Source organism: Podarcis raffonei, chromosome 12 (assembly GCF_027172205.1).
Source record: "Podarcis raffonei isolate rPodRaf1 chromosome 12, rPodRaf1.pri, whole genome shotgun sequence".
NCBI lineage: Eukaryota > Metazoa > Chordata > Lepidosauria > Squamata > Lacertidae > Podarcis > Podarcis raffonei.
In genome coordinates this window covers 31,884,884-31,907,443 of record NC_070613.1, presented here as the reverse complement: position 1 = coordinate 31,907,443, position 22,560 = coordinate 31,884,884, and the positions used below count along the sequence as shown (strand labels likewise).

The following is a 22,560-nucleotide window of genomic DNA, read 5'->3' as shown; positions in this document are numbered from 1 at the left end:
CAGTGAAAATATTTTTGTTCTGAAAGCCATTTTATGATGAGTTTTTGCTTTATGCTGATCTGTATGGTGATTTTTTTTATTGCTTTTAAGATTTTGTTTTTGTTAAATATCTTTATCTTATTTGTGAAAAAATTTATATAAACACAATACATCCACATTACTTTCCTGTAATGACTTGACTTGTAATGGAAACTGCTTTACTAGCTCAACAAAATGGCCACACATTCAAATTTTCTTTGCAGGAATTGTCTTTAATTAATATTAATATTGTAGCTGAAACTGTTTTTCTCCAACAGACTCTACCTCCTTTAGGAGTTTCGCTTCCTGAGGTGCGTAATATAAAAGTGTTCACAGATGCAAATAAAAGTTGTTTGGTGTTTTGACTTCCTGCCATAAAGTACATTTTGGGGCTGGCATAGTAGTTATGACAGTCTGTATTTCTTGCAGCACTCCAAAAAGCAGAAGACCTGCACATTACATATTAAAAGAAGACTCTTTTATCAAAGGATAGACTCCCTAGAGTGCTCCTAAATTACTCACAGTTGAGATTAGACTGGAACTGTTGAAGTTTTAAAGGTCGTCCAGGGTTGTTAACAGGGATAAGCAAGCCAGTAAGGTCTGCTTTGTACAGTTTTGGCAAGGAATCCATTCTGTTCCAGCGAAGCTCAAGTAGAGTGTGATATCCGTAATGAATTCTGCTATATCTACTATTGGCGTGTGCAGAGACAGGTCTCTGCCCATGCTTGGAGACAACAGAGTAGCAATACTGACATTCTCTGAGCGTGATGGAGCCTTCACAGCAGACAAGGTGTGAACAAGTGTGATCCTTTGAACCACTTTGGACTGTTCCATATCTATTCTGAGGCCTTTGGCATGCCTAGTGGGTGGTCTTTTTTGTACTCCAGAGGCTCTTCACAGACTAGGGTAGAGCTTGAGCTGCCACAATAATGTCCTCCAACCATATTAGGCCTTGCCTTGTGAATACTGAACATGAGATATGGGTACAGCATGACATAGCAACTCACTTGGTTGTGCTATGCCTCATACGTTTCTGAAACTGGTTTAGGTCCTGGTGCATGAAGCATGCCCTGGATCCACTCAATGAATTCAATTCCAACCAATAATCGTAGTTCCAATGTGGATTCTGGTTTGGGTGGAGCTCTGCTCTATCTCTAGGCAATTTCCTAGAATCATAGAGTTGGAAGGGACTCTGAGGATCATCTCATCCAACCCCCTGTGATGTAGGAATATGCAACTGTCCCATACAGGGATTGAACCTGCAACCTTGGTGTTATCAGCACCATACTCTAACCAACTGAGCTGTCCAGGCTGAGCTATTGATAGCTAATAGGTGCATGAAGATCCCATTCTTCAGAACTTTGCCTTCAGCATATTATAGAGGACCTTTGTTCTCATTTCTGGGACATTATGAGTTGCATCACAAATGTTCCTGTGGCTTTTAGAGAATTTGAAATGGTGATGTTTAGATAATATGGTGGAGGAGAGTGGCAGAAACAGATTTTTCCTCATGTCTGTGTGAAATGGATTTTTTTAGGCAGCAGAGATGACGTATACAGTCTTCCTGAACAAAATTCACTAGTTTACACCATCAGCTAAACATCACTTTGGAAGAGCATCATCTGATTCTTCTGCCTTAACTATATGAACAAAACATTGTTATTGCAGTAAGAGGGCTGAACAACCTCTGCTCCTTGAACATAAACAACATAAAATAGAGATCCGGTATAATGGCACAATAGAATCTTTGTGTTGTAATGTCAGTGCGCAAACCGGGGAAGACCTGGAGCAACTCAGTGTATGTTTTTATAGTTCCCACAAGGCCTTTCCTTGTCTGCATCAAAGTCCATTGTATGCCCATGGGTAGAAGATCAACAGTGATTGGACTTGTGAATGGAAGGATCCAAAGCAAAGAGAAGTTGCACTGGTGCATTCTCTTAATCTGTAACACTATATAGAATAACAGGAATAGGATATTGCTACCTAATCAGCCTCTAAGGGTTACAATCAGGAATCCAATGTCCTGTTGCAATACTTTTTGGATTTTTTTTCTAGTCTAGAAGTTCATGGAGAAAACAGAATACTTTCAGGTTGCAAGCCGTCAAAATGTGCATTAGTGTTTTATTGAGTAACTTTCACTCAGCATTGCCTGTGTCCATGAGACAAAATGATTACAGCCGCATCAATCATTTTGTATACCCTAATAAAATAGTCATAACTAGAACATATATGCTACCCAGAAAATAAATATCTGCATTTTGCAGTGTCATTTATTTTCAATAAGTGTCAGCTTCACCTCCATTTTTATATAAGAATATCGCACAATCGCCCTGAGATTTTACATAGCTGTTGTTTTTTGAAGGACATGCCAAATGTGGTTTGATCTCCTTATTTTAAGGTTTTAATATTTCAGTCCTGTAGTACTACTGAAGAATTCTAACTGCAAAAGAGAAACAAAAACCCTTTATTTAGGCAATGTTTACATCATCCCTTCTATAGAGATGAAAAGAATCTACAGGTAGAAATAACCTAGGAGAAACAGATAAGGATTTAGCCAGCCAGCAATTATGCAAGTTATATGGAAAATTGAAACAATTATCTAGGAGTTCAATGAGGAGGAATAAACATTGTATTTTGTATTTGAAAACTGATTTGGAAATGTCACCTTTTATAAAATAGTTGACACCCATTGTAAAGTATAATAACCCTAGGAAAATTAGGAAGATATGCAGTGCTGGAGATGTGATAATGTTAAGGGTGATGCCCATTCTAACCCCATTCTAAGCATTTTTCTAAGAAATTTTTGAATAGGAATGTGCTGGGTATTGCTTTACCTTTTGGATTCTGTAGTGATCTTGATTTGATTCTTGGGAGAGATAAGAAACAGATTTTATTTAAAAAATATACCCTCCCAAGACAGCTTACAAAAGTTAAGAAACAATAAAATTATATACAATAAAGAACCTGAATACATATTTTCCTTAAAGATATATTTCAGTGGCCAAAAACCTAGTAACTGAAAATTGGCTTCAGAACAAATCTACCTTAGGCTGCAATCCTAAATGCATTTATTGGGGAGGAAGCCCCATTGAACACAGAGGAGTTTACTTCCAAGTAAACATGCAAAGGATTGTATTGCACGTTAAATTAAGTTAGCTTGTTAAATCATAAACACTTAAGGTACCCACTGCATGAAAAAATAAAGTGAATATTTTGAATTATCAGTCAGAATGCTATACACATGTATGTAAAAAAGATCTGTCCTCTGTGTTACATTTAGAAGGAATATAATATTCTCCTGAGGTTTTAGATGCCTTTGATTTCTCTATTTGTAATTTGTTCTGTGCTTCATTTGTAGTTTCTGAACATTGGAATAAAGGGGTGGCAAAGCGCATAATTGCAGATAGCGCTTCTTGTTAGCAGGCACACCTGATTTCCCTTTAACATAATAGGGGTCCAACTTAAAGTGAATTTATGAAGCGACCGCCATAGGTGAATAAAAAATGTCACAGCCTACTATTTTAAAAGACAACAAAGCAAGAGATGACATACCTTTTTTGGATGTTTATCTAGGTCTGCATGGATTCTGGGGGGCCTCAATATGATCTATATATTACTATTTTTTTTCCAATTTTACCACCAGCCTTGGTTCTTTTCTTTCTCACTGCAGCAGCAGCAGCAGCAGCAGAAAAAAATCTGTCAGTGTTCCTTACTTTGCAACATTAGTTCTTTTTTTATCTCTCCCCTCCCACCCCCCGTCCCCCTTTTAAAAGCTGTAAATTGATCATGACAATTACGAATTTTATTTCTGGCAGTCTGCATTTTTTCTGTGTTTATATGTGTTTTGTTACTATGAAGCATAACACCTGCACAATTAATTTAGTTTCACTTAACAACGACAACAAGAAGCCAGTAGCATTACTGCCTACACCTGCATACTTTCCTCGTGAATGTGCCTGTAGAAATATTTCTGGCAGCACAAAGTAGAGGTGTTTAATTAGTAGAGCAGGGGTCGCCAACATGGTGCCCTCTAGATGTTGTTGGACTCTCAACTTCCATCATACCTGACCATACGTCAGGCTGGCCTTGACTTACGTGAGTTTGCATCCAGCAGTTTCTGAAGGACAGCATATTGGATTCCCCTGCTCTCCTCATTGGAGCAGTTAGCTGTCCTCTTGAACTGTCACTTCTTCTTGTAGGATATATATATAGTGAAAGGAGGGACGCGGGTGGTGCTGTGGTCTAAACTACTGAGCCTCTTGGGCTTGCCGATCAGAAGGTCGCTGGTTCAAATCTCCGCAATGGAGTGAGCTCCTGTTGCACTGTCCCAGCTCCTGCCAACCTAGTAGTTTGAAAGCACACCAGTGCAAGTAGATAAATAGTACCACTGTGGCGGGAAGATAAATGGCATTTACGTGTGCTCTGGCTTCCGTCACAGTGTCCTGTTGCACCAGAAGTGGTTTAGTCATGCTGGCCACATTACCCGGAAAGCTGTCTGTGGACAAACGCCAGCTCCCTCGGTCTGAAAGTGAGGTGAACGCTGCAACCCCATAGCCACCTTTGACTGGACTTAACCGTCCAGGGACCTTTTGTATAGTGAAAGAGGATCTGCAAAAGCTTTCAAGTCTAACTGAGATTGAGCGACTGGGATTGAGTGGCACAGAATATTGACTAGGCTATTTATTTTTTTCTGTTTGTCGAATTAATCCTCAAAGAACAGTAAGGGAGGTGACAGAAAAGATGCTCCTGGTCTTGAGTTGCTTCGGCACAGTTGATGCCCAGCATTCTTGTCTCCTATTGTATCTGCCAAATTCCTTCAGCCATTATGGGAATAGGACCTAGGCTTCAAATGTAAGCCTTTGAAAACTCGGGGAAGTGAAATCTGGTTTTCCGATGTGCTGCCAATCTGCCTGGACCACCACCTGTTCAAATGTTGCTGAAGACCAGGATGTACTGGTCACAAGGTGGTAGGAAAAACCAAGGGATATATTGGGTAGCTCTGTGGACTCTGCAGTATAGGAGACATTTTTTTAAAAAAAAAGTTTGCTAGGCTTATGCAACTGAGGAATTAAATTCCAGAGGTGCATACTTCCTTACTGTGGTTCCATGCTGGGTTCAGTAGTGCTCCCTGCCTTCCTGCCGGTTGTGTGGCTGTAAACACTGGAAGACTGTGAATATATTTCAGGAACAAGTCCTCAGTCTTGGCATTGTGTGCAGCGTATCTCCCTCTGTCCTATGGATATTAAGTGAATGTTATGTATTCCTAAAATAATTATTTCATTCACTTTTTCTGCTTGTTCAGTGTAGCTATGATTCCATGTCTTTTCCTGTGTAGTGCCTTTCTCCTAAGCCTCTTTATCTACAGTTGCTGAGGAGGTGACATATTTTCACCTGGAAAAATGCTTCTTAAAAGCATATGTATGTAAGAAATAAAAAATAAATAAATCACCACTTGGAGAATGTTTTTCTGCTTTTTGCATGCATTCAATCTTAACTTTGCATTATCCAGATAGTCCAAATTTGGTTTTAGGGCTGAAATCCTATACACACATAGCAAGGACTAAGTCCCATTGAGGTCAATGGCACTTACTTCTGAGTAGACATATATAGGATTGTGTTGTAGCTAACTCAGATTAGTGAGGTTGTAATATAACAAACCCTTTTGAAAACTTCAGATTTTGGGTAAAGCAGATTGCAAAAACAATTGCACTTTTTAGTAGGTTTTTTTTTTTTTTTTTTTTTAGAGACTGGGGCCAAAACGCGATTGATTAATCTCCTTTTTCGATACACTTAACCATACAGCTTAGATGACCTCATGATTATTACCAACTTCATACCATTGCATTAGCACTTATTGTGACAAAAAACAATATCACCTATCTATTTATTATGTTTAGATACATAAATAGATGTATATGAAGTTGGGCTTCATTTAATGATTTGATTGCAATCACTGAACCCATGATCACTGAAACAGTATTTGAATGTATAGGGCTAGAATGAGAGTCTTCAATTTCCACCATAGTAAGATACTATAATGCACTAATCTGCTGCTTCCAACCTCCCTTTTAGGAACGCCAGGCAACTATGAAAAAAGAAAAGGATGGTTCCCAACAAACAAACAAACTAGGTGATCGGAACAAGATGCAGAGAGCAAATTCTGTCACTGTAGATGGGCAAGGCCTTCAGGTGCGATTACTTCTGTTGTGTTTCAGCTGTTGTGTACAGCTACTCTTCCAATGTTTTCCCATGTCGCAGAATGAGTTTGGCCCAATATGGGGCCCCAGCATAAAACTGTAGTATCGGGTTGCACATTTCAGATTTTCCAATTACAGGACAAAACTTAGGAGAGTCTGAATGAATGCTCTTGTATAATGTTAAGATGGTAACAGGATGGTTGCCTCCTACATATATTTGCGCCAGGATCTCTACCTGCAACATGGTTTATGAAATCATACCATTGCCTCGTTCTGCCTTCACACAGAACAAAATCGCCTCCAGGTGTCTCCATGTTATCTTCCGTTAGGAGTGAAGAAGGCACTAGACTGGTAACGTTGAAGAGAACATTTTCTGCAATAGAATATAAACGCACAGTGAAACTCTTGGCAGATTCTCTAGTTCCTTTCTAGGAGTGCCATCTGCACAGGACTTTCAAGCCTGCTTTTCAAAATTGGTAGAACATTTTGCTTTTAAAAGCCCAGTAGGTGAGAAGGCAAATCATTTGCTGGCTGTCATTCACATCTGCATTAGCATATATCCTGATCAGTGATATTTCATTCCAGTTGTGTGATTGGGTTTCGAACATTTAACAAAAACTCGGCTGTTATATTTAACACGAATAAGTTCAACTGTATGGGTTATTCCCTATACACACAATAATTTGTAAAGACTTGCACTCTGATTGGCTGAATAATATACAATACTGGGGTGACCTATTTAAAAAAATATCCATACAAAAACTCCCTCTCCTACCTCAGACACCTCTCTTAAGATATACTAGAAGCCAGCAGGTTGCAATATGTTTGTATGGGATTAAAACGTATATCCGCATAGCTATTTATTATTATCTGAGATATCAGCGATGATTCCCGGTGTAACTAGTAGATGGCTTAGAGCCAACATGTGGAAGCAAACAGAGGATCTCTGAGCAAAAAAAGAGAAGCAGATTTAGCATTATACATAATCCTATAATGGCTTGTGTTTTAACACATGAAATATAACAGTATAACTAGATGTTCAGTTTAAAGTGGATTCTATGCTCCTGTGACAATGTACGGACTGGTGAATTTAAGTAGTTTCTTAAATGTGTTTCTAAGCTTATCCTGGCATCAGAGTAAGGAAAAGATAACATTTCCCAGATCTGCTGCAATTTTTTTAATAAAAAAATATGTATTACAGAAAGAAAAGTTTTAGAATATTCATTAATATTTTTATGCTGTTAAAAACATAGTCATATAAGACTATGCAGGCAACTCAGTGGCAGAGGAGATTGCTACTTAGGTACAACTATTATTAATCATAGTTAAGCACATTCATCTTATTTCTTTCTAGCTTAACCAGCATAATGATCAGGATTATTATTTCTAATTAGAGGAAGTAATATATCATGTATAACCTTAGGATGAGCCTCATTAATTAATCTGAATCCATAGAGACTTCTAAGAGGCAGTCCATCTTTGTCACAATGAGAACCATTGGTTTATCCTTCATTCACAGGAACAAACACCCCTGGAATTGGACTAAATAAGTAGAATTGATTAAAGCTCTAGATGAGCATTAAAGATATGACAGTTTTTGATAACAGGCTGTAATGTTATGCTATCCATACAGAAGCATATGGGACTCAATTCATAGGCCTCCCCCCCCTCGCCCCCATTCAAACAGATAATTGCCTGGGGAGCTGAACAGGGTTCTGAACAGTGCTGTCTTTCCTTAATAGCAGAGAAGTGGAAGTTACAGGTGTTGTAGGGCTTAAACCCTGTTAAAAATTTAAACTTTATTAAAAATTTATACCCGTCAGCCAAGAGTGCTAGGGTTAATAACCTAACAGGATTGCAGCCATGAACAATGGCTTGGATCCTGAGAACCATCAGAAGGGGCAAGATGATTTCTCCCTGCAGAACCCCACATCCCATCCCATAGTGTTCAGAAAGGCTCCTTGGTGCTATGTAGAGGCTTTCTAGGGGGCATAGGGGGCTACAAGGGGGGAAAGGTAAGAGGGAATGAGAAATGAAGGAGTGTGGGAGGTGTGGGCCCTTGTCTGTGACTCCAGCCCTAACCGATTGTTCCTGAGGACCCACAAGAAATTATTGACTAGACTATGTAGGCACCCCTCTAAATCAAGGGGACAGGCAGCTCAGGAATAGGGGACCTGGGTTTCTACTTCCTACACATGTTGTTGGCAATCATTCTGAAATATATATATGCGCACCAGACTTTAACATCTTTAGAGCAAATCACCGTATAACCTTTTGGAATGTGCAAACACTTTTAAAAACCTTTAATTGAGTTCACAGCTGAATATAAGTTCCGTGAAACACAGAAAGGAGAAATAATAATAATAATAATAATAATAATAATAATAATAATAATAATTATTTCCCAGTTGTATTTACAGCCAAACCAGGCAATGAGAATTGTAAGCCTGTCCTAGACTGATAGCACTATCAAGCTAGAAAAATTAAATACATTTTGGTGGAATATATTACTGGGTGTGAGTTATGAAGGGACCTTCAAGTGCATTGTTTGGATTTTTTTTAAAAAAACTATAACTCATGGATGCTTAGAAATTACAGTCTATTTGTTAACAATGATCTGGATGGCCATATGTCAAGTTTAGGGTGGGGGGAGCCCGGTCTCCCTACGGTAGATATTTGGTCAACAAGAATATGAGAAATTGCATGTGATTAAACTAGCAAAGGCAATAAGGGTTAGAGGAAGAAAGCAGCAGGATAACAGATTTTTCAAGAGAAGTAGTTCAGTGGAAATACATTACTGGGGGAAGTATTGATATGGTAAGTATTAAACTAAGTGTTAGTTTGATAGGGTGGAATGATAGCATAGCTTAACATAGTTATAAGGTAACAACATGAGTATTATGAATAAAGTATTTAGGATCGTTTTGAATAGTTATTAAAATTGGGAATAAATGATGTTAAAGTTGCACTAACGAGCTGATTTAATATCATCCAGTTATTACATTAAACACTCTTATTACATTAAACACCATTACATGGCGATGTGTTGGATGAAGTATGGATTTTTTAAAATAAAAAATGTATTTATTAATATCATTAGTATAAATTAAATGTCTATACTGCCCTTCATCTGAAGATTACAGGGAGCTTTATAATATACAAACACAAAAATACATAGTAACAAAAACAAAAAGCAACCCCACCAGAAACATTTTAAAGTCTCAAGGAGTGTAACCTTGTGTGAGCATCAAAATAAAAACAAATTTCACTTATATTTTAACAAAATGTTTTAGCAATGAGTTAGTGTCACACACCCACACCCACACTGTAGATATAAGGAAAATCAGAATTAAAAACTCAAGATTAATGGGTTTCTGTGGCAATTCTCTTAGATTACACCTACTCGGGGTACTCATCCGCTTCTAGTTTTCGTCAACCCTAAGAGTGGTGGAAAACAAGGAGAAAGGTATGCATTTATTGTTCATGTTTCTTTCCAATGTTTTTCTGTGAGGAAGTCAATTATTTGTGTTAATACTTGAGGGGGAAAATGTGTGTCTTACATTTCATCCTTCCCTTCCACCTACCACTGATTATGTGACCCAGTGCACATTACTAGCAATAAAAATGAAGTAGGACAATATCAAATATATAGATTTTTGTGTGATTATTTTGCTAAAGACAAGTCTTCAGTCCTACTAAAGTCTTCCTCCCTGCCCTACGAAAGATGAGGGTAAACAAGAAGGTGGTATGGTGACCAACAAAATAATCTATTACCATTTCAAAGCCAAATAGTTTCCTAAGTAAAATGATATGATTCAGTATTTTAGGTTTTATTGCAGTCAAGCAGTATATCAACCTTAAAAAGTAACAAAGAGAAATGAAAGGAACCTATTAAGACTAAATGTTGCTGGTGGAAGTCCTGGAAATCATAAACTTGGACTGCGTACATACATTTAAAGCACATGTCTCCCCACAAGAACTCTTAGGAACTGTTGTTTGCCCCTCACAGAGCTACAATTCCCAGCACCCTTAACAAACTACAGTTCCCATGATTCTTTGGAGTGTGGAAATTTGCTTTAAATGCCTGGTGTGCACACTGTCTTGGTATCCTTAGAACCAGGAAGCATAAGCTTAGAAAGCTGCAAGGGTATATAAAAAAAGTCTACGTGGAACCACATAGAAGCATCTCTCACATCCATCTTCTTTGCATTTAGTTCTGAATCCTGGATGCGGTTTCTGGGAGGAATTTTGGCCTTGCCAAGCAAGATCTGTACAAGGGTGCATGAGTTAAAGCGCTTTTTGGCACTTTAGTGATCCAGACATTTTTTTAAAAGTGCTGTAGACAAGCATGTGCTAAAAATAAAATAATGCTTATATACTTATCATATGGGGATGTGGGTGGCGCTGTGGGTTAAACCACAGAGCCTAGGACTTGCCGATCAGAAGGTCGTCGGTTCGAATCCCCGCGACGGGGTGAGCTCCCGTTGCTCGGTCCCTGCTCCTGCCAACCTAGCAGTTCGAAAGCACGTCAAAGTGCAAGTAGATAAATAGGTACCGCTCTGGTGGGAAGGTAAATGGCCTTTCCGTGCACTGCTCTGGTTCGCCAGAAATGGCTTAGTCATGCTGGCCACGTGACCCGGAAGCTGTACGCCGGCTCCCTCAGCCAATAAAGCGAGATGAGCGCCGCAACCCCAGAGTCGGCCTCGACTGGACCTAATGGTCAGCGGTCCCTTTACCTTTACCTATACTTATCATATAAGGAAAATGTCACAGTGTGTGGAGAAGGGAAGCTGCTTTTCAAAAACAAAACATATATCTCTAGTTTAAGGAAAATACATGGAATGGGATGGGGGTCTTTATGACTAGCAGGTTTAAACTGTAATGAAAGGTCATGATTTTACCAGCGCTCTCCAATTCCAGTGTTTTGTGGAAGGAGGCAGCTTTGTAAGAGTTAAATTTATGTCTCCAAACTCTAAGGTAGGTGCCTGCTTTGGGGGTGGGGGCAGAGAGAGAGAGAGAGGGAGAGAGAGAGAGAGTTCTGTTGTGGCTGACGGGTCAAGGTTGTAATGCCACAAAAATGGCAGGTTGCATAAGAAGCAAGATGGACCTTTCACTCTAGTTGTCTTGCAGGCACTTCCAAATAAATGTTTCTCTCTTTGGAAGACTTTATTAAATAGATTAGCATAGCATATCGACCCTTTTATTACTCCAAAAGAAGACAGGGAAAGCACTGATAATAATTTGTGGAAAAGTTCAGTCCTGTTAAAACCCCAAGCATATCCACCTGTCAGAAGTCTAGTTTAGTCATCGTCATTGTAGTATTTCATCCATCCACGAGTCAAACCCACTCACCCTGCACTGACTTCCCCCTTCCTTTGGATCACGTCCAGGCTAGGAATAGTGCATGAGTTTGGTTTCCCAAGGATTTGACTGGCATTAATAAACATTTGATAAATGATCAGGCTGTTCAGATGTGGCCAACTTACAAGAGGGTGCGACTTAAATAAGAGATGCAGCTATGTACCTTTTTTCTGTTTTCATGCGTTATAAGATTCTTATACGCAATCATAAAGGTTAAACCAACACACACTAGTTGATGCAGCTCAGGTGGGCAAGATTTTGTTCAATCTAAATATCTTGGTTTAATTTAGGATTACCAATTGACTAGCTAATAGAGTTTGCTAAATATGTCTCCTTTTTCCCCACAAATGCAGAATTTACAGAAAATTTCAGTATCTTTTGAATCCTCGTCAAGTTTACAGCCTTGCTGGAAATGGGCCAATGCCGGGGTAAGTGTAATCCTAAATGTCATCACACATGAGATTTTTTTTGGGGGGGGGGAGAGAAATGCAGCATATTATTTTCAGTGTATTGGCAGCATCAATATAACTGCAGAAGCAATGCATGGAGAGAGATGACACCCATAACTTGTGTGAAAGTTGCAATTTGTCCTTAAATTTCACTAACTCATAGTTCCTTTCCCTATCTCATTATTTCACTTTATCAGCATGCAGATCATCTTTTTCCTGTACCCCGAATTCCCCCCAGGTCAGTCGATTGGCTGTTTTTGAAATCTATGCCTTCTACCCCTCTCTTCTTCTTGGTTCTCTATTCCTTCTCCTTCCATTACCCTGCCTCTCATTGTTTCTTAGCATCTTACTTCCTGGGCAAATGTATCTTTTATTGACTGAGTTTCCCTGATTCCCATTGATGGAAGGTGAGTGGTCCTATAGCTGGGGAGGTGACTGAGTTGTATTCCCATTGAAGAAACCTGTCTCCTGGATTCTCTAGTGAGGACTGCTCTGAGCACAGGCACCTCTTCTCAGGCTCATCTGCATCTTTCCTAGGAAACAGAGATCTTGCCGCTGTGGTGCTTCCCCTGATGGTTACTTGTCTGGACTACTGTAGTGTATTACAGGCAGAGCTGCCCTTGAAAGCAGTTAAGAAACTTTAAGCGGCCCAACATCTAGTTTGACGGGCAGGTGTTAGCTCCCAGGAGCATATAAGTCCCAACATGACAAACTACTGCATTACTGGTTTCTAATTTACTTCAAGGCTAAATTGAAGATGTTGGTTCTTGCTCTTTTTTTTAAAAAAAAAAAAACACACACCATACAACATGTCTGAAGCTCTTACTATAAAATGACAGCCCCACAGAAGCCAAATAAATTCCTCAGGATTACTGAGATGCATTATGTGAAATACTGTAAATTTCTGTTGTGGAGTGGCAACCGCATGAAATACCAGCCTGTTCCGTCATCCAGGTGACTTAAATATACTCCCCACAGCACTCTGTGGACCTTACTTCTGAGTAGATGTGTGCAGGATTGCATTGTGAATATATTTTTAAAAGGTTTGCAAGGATAAGGTGTAGCGTACAGCCACAAGAGGGCAGTGTTCAGCGAAGACTAAAATTTGAAGTACTTTCCCATTCTGGGTTTCTGCATTTAAGAAACTGTGTTTAAAGTCCAACGTGTCTTAGAAAAGTTAGGGAAGTGACTTCAAGAAATGTCTGATTAATTATCTAGCAAATATTTCATGGGAGTTTAAAAAAAAACTTACAAAAATTAATATAATTCTCAGTTTCCAATAAATATCCATATCTGCAATTCTGTTGTTCTTCTAGCTGTACAGAAATCTATTTCTGCAGAATGCTTTGCAAATCTGCTCAGGTCAGTGGGAGCCATCTTGCAAATAATAAGTCAAAGGGTGGGTGCCACTCTCACACACTACTGTGCCTTTGCCCTACGGCTGCTAGCTGCTTTCCCCCATCCCAGTTAAAGTGCTATCCTTTTGTAGCCCCACCCATTTTAAAGGCAGCTGCCCTGAGTCTATGTTGTGCTTCCTGGCTGAGAAACACAGTTCGGTGTTTTGGCAGCTCCAAACAATGCCTGTCGTGGGACCGCCCTTGGAGACGCCTCGGAGACTCTAGCTGCTTCAATACACACAAGCATTGGCTGCAACAATCACATCTTGTCTTGCGCTGGCTTCCTGTGAATTTCCAAAGGAAAGTCAAGGTGCTAATTCTAACCTTTAAAGTGTGTCAGTCCAAATGACCAAGCAAATCTGTGGCTGGAAACACTTCCACTTAATGAGTTGATTGTCAGTATTTGACCAGAATGTCCCACAAATTATTATCAGTGATCCAGAGTGTAACTTGCATGGCACAGAGGAGGAGTTACACTGTGGTATAGTGAGAGCTATAGCGAGTGGGTGGCACTGTGGTCTAAACCACCGAGCCTCTTGGGCTTGCTGATTGGAAGGTCGGTGGTTCAAATCTGCACGACGGGGTGAGCTCCCATTGCTCTGTCCCAGCTCTTGCCAACCTAGCAGTTCGAAAGCACGCCAGTGCAAGTAGATAAATAGGTACGGCTGCGGCAGGAAGGTAAACAGCATTTCCATGTGCTTTGGTTTCTGTCATGGTCTCCTGTTGCTCCAGAAGCAGTTTAGTCATGCTGGCCACATGACCTGGAAAGCTGTCTGCCGGCTCCCTTGGCCTGAAAAGTGAGGTGAGCGCCACACCCCATAGTCGCCTTTGACTGGACTTAACTGACCTTTACCCTTTTTACCTATAGTAAGAACTATGTTGAGCAAGGACCAAGAGAGCAGAGTTCAAACGCCCACTGTGCTATGAAGCTCACTGGATGGCCTTGGGCCAGTCACTCCTCTCAGCCTGACCTACCTCTCAGGGTTGTTATGGGCAATAAATGAGGAGGCAGAACCATTTAAGCCACCTTGAGCTCCTTGGACAAAAAGGTGGCATCTAAAGGCAGCAAATAAATAAATAAGTGTGCTGCCGGTGGAGGTGGAGTACTCTTGAGGTCTGTCTTCTTCATTTTGCTGCTGAGCAGGCCATGTGTATTAAACTCTCTTTTGGGGGGCTTATTAATGCTTTGCGTACAGAAAGGCTAGTAGGTCTCTACTTTCAGGGAAAATAAAGGGCAATGCATTCAGTAATTTCCAGTCCTCCAGTAAAAAAAGCCTTGCTTTAGAAGTAACTTAACATTTTCGTAAACACACTTTGTAAGTTTGAGAGGCCAAAATGAACCCTTCAGTTAATATTAAGAGTTGATATTTGAAAATTAGTAATGAGAAAAGTAGTGTAAATTGGAGAAACGATGCAGGCTCAACAGCTGAGCCTAAATATGAAAAGTACTGTATATTTATAAAGAGCCACAGTTAACAAGGTGACGTGAAAATTGCCATTCTGATACACTGCACAATTTGTAATGAGCACTTGTTTTTACCCTGAAACGAGTTTCACTGTTCAGTGGTTATGTCTCTCTATAGGAGCCATCCAGCTCTGTCAACAACTGTTACTGTATATTTAATTATGCTGAAGCATTTGAAATTCGGTCATTATTTGCCTTCTAAGTAAACAACAGTTGTGCAACTGGCAGAGAGGCCACCATTTTTCCTAGAAAGATTCCATAGTCCACTCCGTTCTATGCTTGAAATGTCTAAATCATGCTATCTTAAAGTCTGGCAATTGGATCCCTCACTGTTGTATCTGTGTTAACTTATTAAGAATGCTATATTTGTGCAAATTAAGTTTTATCATTCAAAACTTCTTTCTGTCCACTCAGAAAGATACACAAGATTGCAACATTAGTTATTTGGGTCCTCTCTTTTCCTTTGTGAATCTGCTGACCTTTTCATGCTGTGTATTGCCTTGGATGAAGAATGGTTTACTCTTAACACCATTTCTGCCAAAGGCATATGCCAGGTAAAGGTAAAGGTACCCCTGCCCGTACGGGCCAGTCTTGACAGACTCTAGGGTTGTGCGCCCATCTCACTCAAGAGGCCGGGGGCCAGCGCTGTCCGGAGACACTTCCGGGTCACGTGGCCAGCGTGACATCGCTGCTCTGGCGAGCCAGAGCCGCACACGGAAACGCCGTTTACCTTCCCGCTAGTAAGCGGTCCCTATTTATCTACTTGCACCTGGGGGTGCTTTCAAACTGCTAGGTTGGCAGGCACTGGGATCGAGCAACGGGAGCGCACCCCTCCACGGGGATTCGAACCGCCGACCTTTCGATCGGCAAGCCCTAGGCGCTGAGGTTTTTACCCACAGCGCCACCCGCATCCCGCATATGCCAGAGTGCCAGAGTGGTACTTAAATCAGGTTACAAAGCACAGGTTCAACACATGCACCAGAGGTTAGCACATGTGGCTAAGCACAAGCCAAGATGTTCCAACATTCAACATGTCCTCTGTTGCACAGCTGTTTGTGTGGTAAGCAGCCCAGGTTCCAGGGCGAGCAAAAGCACTCCATCGAGCAGATTGGTTTCACAAGGCTTGTTTGCTCTGGTGCTGATGCCGCTAGAGACAGAGACAGAGCCAAAGCTGGCTCAGCATCAGACTGGCTCCCAGTTGCCCTTCCAGAATGGAGGGACTGCTCACTCACAGGAGGTGGTGTCACTGCAGTTGTTTTTTGGCTTGGGGCATCTAGTGTCTCTTGGGTAGAACGTTCTTCTCAGAGCCTGCTTGGCTCCTCCCTGGGATCTGAACCTCAATCTTCCAGCTCACAGCCTCTACCCTAAGAATTAGACATCTCCTGGGACCCATATCTCTCCTCCCCAAGACTGCTAGGCCCACTAGGGTCATCCAACTCCCCAGTCTGCTCCTGTTCCTCTTCCACCAACTGATCATCCTCTCCAAGACAGGACAGGTATAATAGAGTTGGGCTACAAACTGGAAAATCGTCTCTCCTCTGCTGAGCAATGATGTTTTGAGTGTTTTGTTACCATCTCTGCTATTGACCAATGACACTCAAATCATCATTTCCTACCACAGGGTACTTCCATCAGGTCTTTTCTCTTGTTTGCTGCCATTTTCTGCTTTCTGCTATCACCTTCCCCTTTTAGAAAATATTAGAGGAGAAGAGGGTGCAATAGATACTGGAGAGCAGGGTTGGGGTACAAGCAGAATTGTGGCAGGTGGCCTGCTTGAGGTGGGTCATCTCAATTCTACATTCTGCCATTCAAGCCAGCAAGCTCAGATTTGCAGGCATCCCCGTTGTGAACAGTTACCCCATCCCTATTGGCCACCAATAAAATCTGGGTATCTTGGTACAGCGATGAATCTAGAAGGATGTTTAAGGGTGCTGCCAACTAGGAATCACAGGTGCTTCCATTTGTGGCTGGCCACCATCAGTTCAGTCTATTTGAGTTGGCATATATATATCAATATCAAATCTGTATAGATAATAGATAAACACCAGAAGGGCAGGAAATGGGTCAAATTAAAATGGTGTAGAGACATTATCTGCCTGTGGATCACAGCTATATATTCAAACCTATATACATGGACCACAGACTTGTGTAAGGGTAAATGACACAAACCTACTCCTGAAACTAAGGGTGCCTGGCCCTGTGGACTATCTGGATGTAATCCACTCTCAGCGGTTTACATGGAAAACAGGGTCTAAGTCTAGATAAATAGTATTGTGCATTGTCTTTGTGTGCATTGAATTGGAGGGTGGTTGGAAGCTTATAGGTGATGCCTTTGGGGAATGACAAGCAACCAGCCATTTCCTTATTATAAACAGGTATAACTGCTACTTTTAAATTAAATACCTCTTTTCTTTATTGCTTGTAAAATGTTCTCCTTATTCAGGGGTCGGCAGCCTAAGGCCCATGGGGGTTATTTAACCGGCCCATGGACCCCCACCACCTGCTCAGGGACCCCTGCCGCTTGCTCAGTTGGCTCCCGGGTGCTGCGCTAAACAGAGCAGAGCAGAACAGGGACCGCCTTCTGCAATGCTGGCCAGCTTCCCAGGAAGTGCCTTCAGCCGATGGGAAGCTGTGCACACCTCCTCTGCCCAGAAGGAGCGCCAGAAACCGCGCACGCGCACACACACACACACACACACACTCCGGCATCTGCAGGACCATGAACTGGTCCAAGCCACAAAAACTTTGCTGACCCCTGTCCTTATTCAACCAGGGATGAACTTCCCTTAAAAAAGAAAAATACATAAATAAGAATTAAAAATATATATATCATGACTCCTAATGCCTTTTTTGGAATTCAAGTATTGATTAGGGCCCATATTATCAAAATTGCTCACAGTCAACCTCAGGCTACTATTTCAACATGTGTATCTGTTCTTCAGCCTACAACATGCATTTCTTCATAAATTTGTAAGCTATGGCCAGTATAAATACATTTGTCCTTGAAATGTATCTATTTCTAGTTTATGCCTGCAAAAATATTGCCAGTAAATTATGGCTGAACAGGTGCTGGCCTATATCATGTTCATAGCTAGTTTCTCTCTTCAGAATGAGTAGTGATGTTACCTCTCATTATTCCTCCTGTCATTGATACTGATTTCTTTCCATGTTCTATTGTGTTTTGTCATTAGCAGATAATAAATGGTGCAGAACTGGAAACTTATGTGACTTATCAAGTGTGTTTCACTTAGAACGTGTACAGCCCAAGTAATTTCACCCAAAAAAACAACAGTTTATTTAACAGAAGTAATTTATTTTTCTTTCACTGTATCTGTCATCTCTATTTTATGAGCATACTAGACACTCATGAAATTTATTGATGGAAACACACAATACACCAGTAGTTCAGATATATATGCATGTGTGTATATTCTGTGATTACACATGTGCATTTTTGAATAACAAGTGAATTACTGATGTACGTATCAGCTTGGAACTTTATCAGCCAAGTAATCTGCTGTAATAATTCTTTTAATTAGTTTTTATTGAAGATTTTCTCATGTTACAAACCAACCAAATGAATAAGGAATGAACAAGGAAACGTAGGGTATTGCGTCAGCATCACGTGATTAGGCCCTTTATTGTACATTTATTTATTTACATTGGCATTGTGCTGGAGGGCCCAGTGCCTGGTTAGTTACAGTGTGGTTTGTTTGCATGCATGAAGTGGGGGTTGTTGGGTCAGATTAGCAATATTGATTCATATGCTGTTAGGGATAGGTCATTGTCTGCTTGTGCTGTGTATGTGATAAAGGGGGAACCACAATGGGTTGAAGACATCCTTTGTTCCCTTGCTAATTTAAGTTTTGTTCCTTAACTTTTCTAATAGGGCTGTTTCCCATACATTATAAGCAGTTTGAAAAACATTGCTCATTTTGTTGACGTTTATGTAACTTATGTAAAAATAAATTTACAGGGACGCGGGTAGCGCTGTGGGTAAAACCTCACTGCCTAGGACTTGCCGATCGCATGGTCGGTGGTTCGAATCCCCGCGGCGGGGTGCGCTCCCGTTGCTCGGTCCCAGCGCCTGCCAACCTAGCAGTTCGAAAGCACCCCCGGGTGCAAGTAGATAAATAGGGACCGCTTACTAGCGGGAAGGTAAACGGCGTTTCCGTGTGCTGCGCTGGCTCGCCAGATGCAGCTTGTCACGCTGGCCACGTGACCCGGAAGTGTCTGCGGACAGCGCTGGCTCCCGGACTCTAAAGTGAGATGAGCGCACAACCCTAGAGTCTGTCAAGACTGGCCCGTACGGGCAGGGGTACCTTTACCTTTACCTTTATGTAACTTCACTATATAGCCCATGAAGCCCCCTTTGTGCGTTACTAATGTGAAGACAAAATGGTGATGACTCAGAGGCAGGATAATGTTCCATTGCAATCATTGCCTAGTCCAGTCTACAGATCTCCAAGTACAGTCATACCTTGGAATTCAAATGTTCGACTTCCAAAATGTTCAAAAACCAAAGCACGGCTTCTGATTGGCTGCAAGAAGCTCCTGTAGCCAATCGGAAGCTGCAGAAGCCCCGTCGGGCGTTCAACTTCCAAAAATAGTTCGCAAACCGGAACAGTCATTTCTGGGTTTGCGATGTTTGGGAGCCAAAACGTTTGGGAACTAAGCTGTTCGACTTCCAAGGTTTGACTGTATTAGCATATAGCTGTATGCTGAAAAGAAGCCTTTGGGTGAGTATTTGCTTACATGTAGACTTTCATGTTTTCAGGGCATTGAGTCATGTTGGTGTTCTGATTACTTGGAAGCCTACACCCAGGCTGCTGTTTGTGCCAGGCTCAGGGCCAGGAGCTCCTCAGTTGAGGACAACACCACAGCTAGGGCCTCACTCCTTAGTAATCGCATGATGCCTGCTTCACAGCATTTTACCATAGCATGTGAGTAACATGGGAAGGGGGCTCATGTTCCATTGTTTTAATTTGGCTTCCGAAATCATTTGAAAACTCTTGCAAGTCAGCCATAGGTTGCATAGATCCCTCTCTGAAAAATGATGTTCTTTACAGCTACTTGGCATCTACATGCTAGTTAATCTTTGTACATTAAAATATAGTTCCCAGGAGATGAATATTTTACTGCTCGCCATAATAAACTGCATGTTATAATGAAACTAATTTTATTGGATCACTTTGCAGTAATTAGCATCTTATGACTGGTTCCCTTATAGCATAGCCCGTTGTATCTGAGAATTATATTCATCATGAAGTGCGTGCTTGCAAGCTGAGCAGAGGAACTGCTGTGCAAGTATTCTGTCCACAGAGCATTGAGAGAACAAGGTTGTGGGTCATAACTTCACACACGTCCTTTCTCTTTCAGGTTGAATTTTTTCCGAGATGTTTCTGACTTTCGAGTATTAGCATGTGGTGGAGATGGAACTGTGGGATGGATTTTGGACTGCATAGGTAACGTGCCATTTTTTGAGCGATTAACTCTATTTTTTGAACCTTTTATCAAAGGTCTGCGATTTGAGCTTTATGTACAGTTGACTCTTGGGATTCATCAGAGGTAGGAAAACTTCCTCTGCTCCTTGCTAAAGTAATCAAAAGAGGGGAGGCTGCAGAAAGGAAGTTGGTTAGGAGTGTTTGGGGAATTTTTGAAAGAGGCGGTTGAAGTTCTAACTTAAGCTCTCTAACCATTTTCGCATATTGTTTATAGAGAATATCTCATTTTAGTGCTGATCCTCTTTCATTACACTGGACTTTTGGCAGTATTAGAGCATATGCCTCATTAAAATTGGCTCTCTTAATATGAAGAAGTATAGGAGTATTCTTCTTCTATGTCATAGGAACACTGGAAACTGGCTCATAATCAGTAAGACCATTAGGGTCAGTTATTTGTGTCCTGTTGTGGGAGCCATCAACACAGCTTACCCGACAGGTCTGAAAGCACCCATTTTAGCCAGAATCTTGAATGCACCCCCGCCCCCCCACACAGAGAGACTAATTTTATTGAGCTGTTCATTTCAAGGTTTCTGATGCTGCCACTGACCTTCTATATAAAGTTTTTGTAGAGAAGGTCCACTTATGGAATGTTCTAAGAAAGTAGATTCTTGAAGCAACTTAGAACTCCTATTCAATCACTTTGACCTTTGGAATAGACAGTAGGTTGTAGCCAGCTTGAGTTCTACTTGGCACAGACCTATTGAAATGAATCAACCCAAGTTTGCCATGCCATTCACTTCAATGGGTCTACTCTGAGTAGGAGTAGTATTAGCTGCAACCCCATGAAAGCACACCTGAACAGTGTGTGTATGGGGTGTGTGTGTGCAATTTTCCTGTTCAATGAGATTACAGGATCCCTCCAAGCACCTATGAAGTGTAGATATCTCTCTGTAATTACTCACTTCAGAAAGGAAGCGTTTTCTTTCCCCCCGTTTTGCATCTATTCATGTATTTACTTGATTTATAATGTACCCTGGCTTCATATAAAGGTGGATATGGAACATATATGGAACAGTTTAGAGGTGTTTTTCTTAAACAATCAAACGGTATAAACATATTAGGTTGATCTGTTCAATAATTATAAAGAATAACAATTATCAAAAGATGGCCACTTGAACAAAAAGTTGAAATATTATCTTCTTTGCTTCTTTTCCAATATAAGTCAGAAAGTGCCAGAGCTCTAGAGCTGTGTGATTCTCCCACTGAAATATGAAGCACTGGCAGCTAGTCAGTGGCTAATAGGCTATATGCCAAAAGTGTCTAAAATAATAAATAATGGAATAATGTATGAGAATGGCAGTTGCAGGAAAAATGATAACTCAATTAATTTGGAAGGCTGCTTTTTTTCCTTCAGTAATACAGCCTAATGGTTGAGTCAAAACATTATCTGACCACAATATTTATGCAATTAAATACTTGTTTGATCTATACATTGGCTCATTTGCTTTTTACCATTTAACAGTAACTACTTCTTTTATCCACAGAAAAAGCAAATCTGATTAAGCACCCTCCAGTTGCTATTCTTCCCCTTGGAACTGGGAATGACTTAGCCAGGTGTCTGAGATGGGGAGGAGGTAAATAAAACATTATTTCACCTGCTAACATGTAGAATAAATTTCCTTTGTAAAGGTATATTGCATGCAGTTCTTTAACCACCGTTCCTGTTTCCAGGGTATGGAATAATTTTTCTCCAAAGCAATGCAATCAGGCAGTGGCTCATTGGTTCAAACATTACAGTTCTGGTTGCATTTAGCATTGTCGCCTTGATGTTTTCTTCTCAGTGCCTGCACATCACAGTCATGCCAGCCAATGAACATTGCCCTACTCTGGTAGGAGGAGTAGGGAAAGCTAGGACTGAACAGATCTGTCAATTTTGGTTTCTCTCACTTTTCAGTCTCAAGTTCAGTCCTCCCTTTTTCCACATCAGTTTGATTTTTTTGTTAACTAAAAAGCTCCACATGAAAGTTCACGAGTATTTTTCTGTGAATTTAGCCCACTGTATGTTCCTTTTGGTTTGCTATTTTGCCTAATATGCATGCTTTTAAAGATCATCTTTCTCTAATGTAATGCATTTTTTGGTACATGGTTTTCAATGAATTATTTGGGGCACAACATTGCTTTTGCGTGAGCATTTTTTTTGGTTGCAAAGTTGCATTGAGCTATTTGGAA

The 22,560-nt window shown here is 40.8% G+C and overlaps 1 protein-coding gene across 6 annotated transcripts in view; it reads left to right on the top strand.

Moving 5' to 3' along the window:
• Positions 1 to 22,560, top strand: part of DGKB (diacylglycerol kinase beta) — a 274,841-nt gene that overhangs the window by 102,366 nt on the left and 149,915 nt on the right. For 5 of the 6 annotated variants that reach the window (XM_053409631.1, XM_053409632.1, XM_053409628.1 and 2 more), the window contains 6 exons: positions 297 to 329; positions 6,091 to 6,207; positions 9,608 to 9,681; positions 11,930 to 12,004; positions 20,267 to 20,352; positions 21,876 to 21,965. In XM_053409631.1, coding sequence (XP_053265606.1) covers positions 297 to 329; positions 6,091 to 6,207; positions 9,608 to 9,681; positions 11,930 to 12,004; positions 20,267 to 20,352; positions 21,876 to 21,965 — 475 coding nt within the window. The remainder of the gene's footprint in view (positions 1 to 296; positions 330 to 6,090; positions 6,208 to 9,607; positions 9,682 to 11,929; positions 12,005 to 20,266; positions 20,353 to 21,875; positions 21,966 to 22,560) is intronic. The other variant, XM_053409633.1, reaches the window with a different exon arrangement.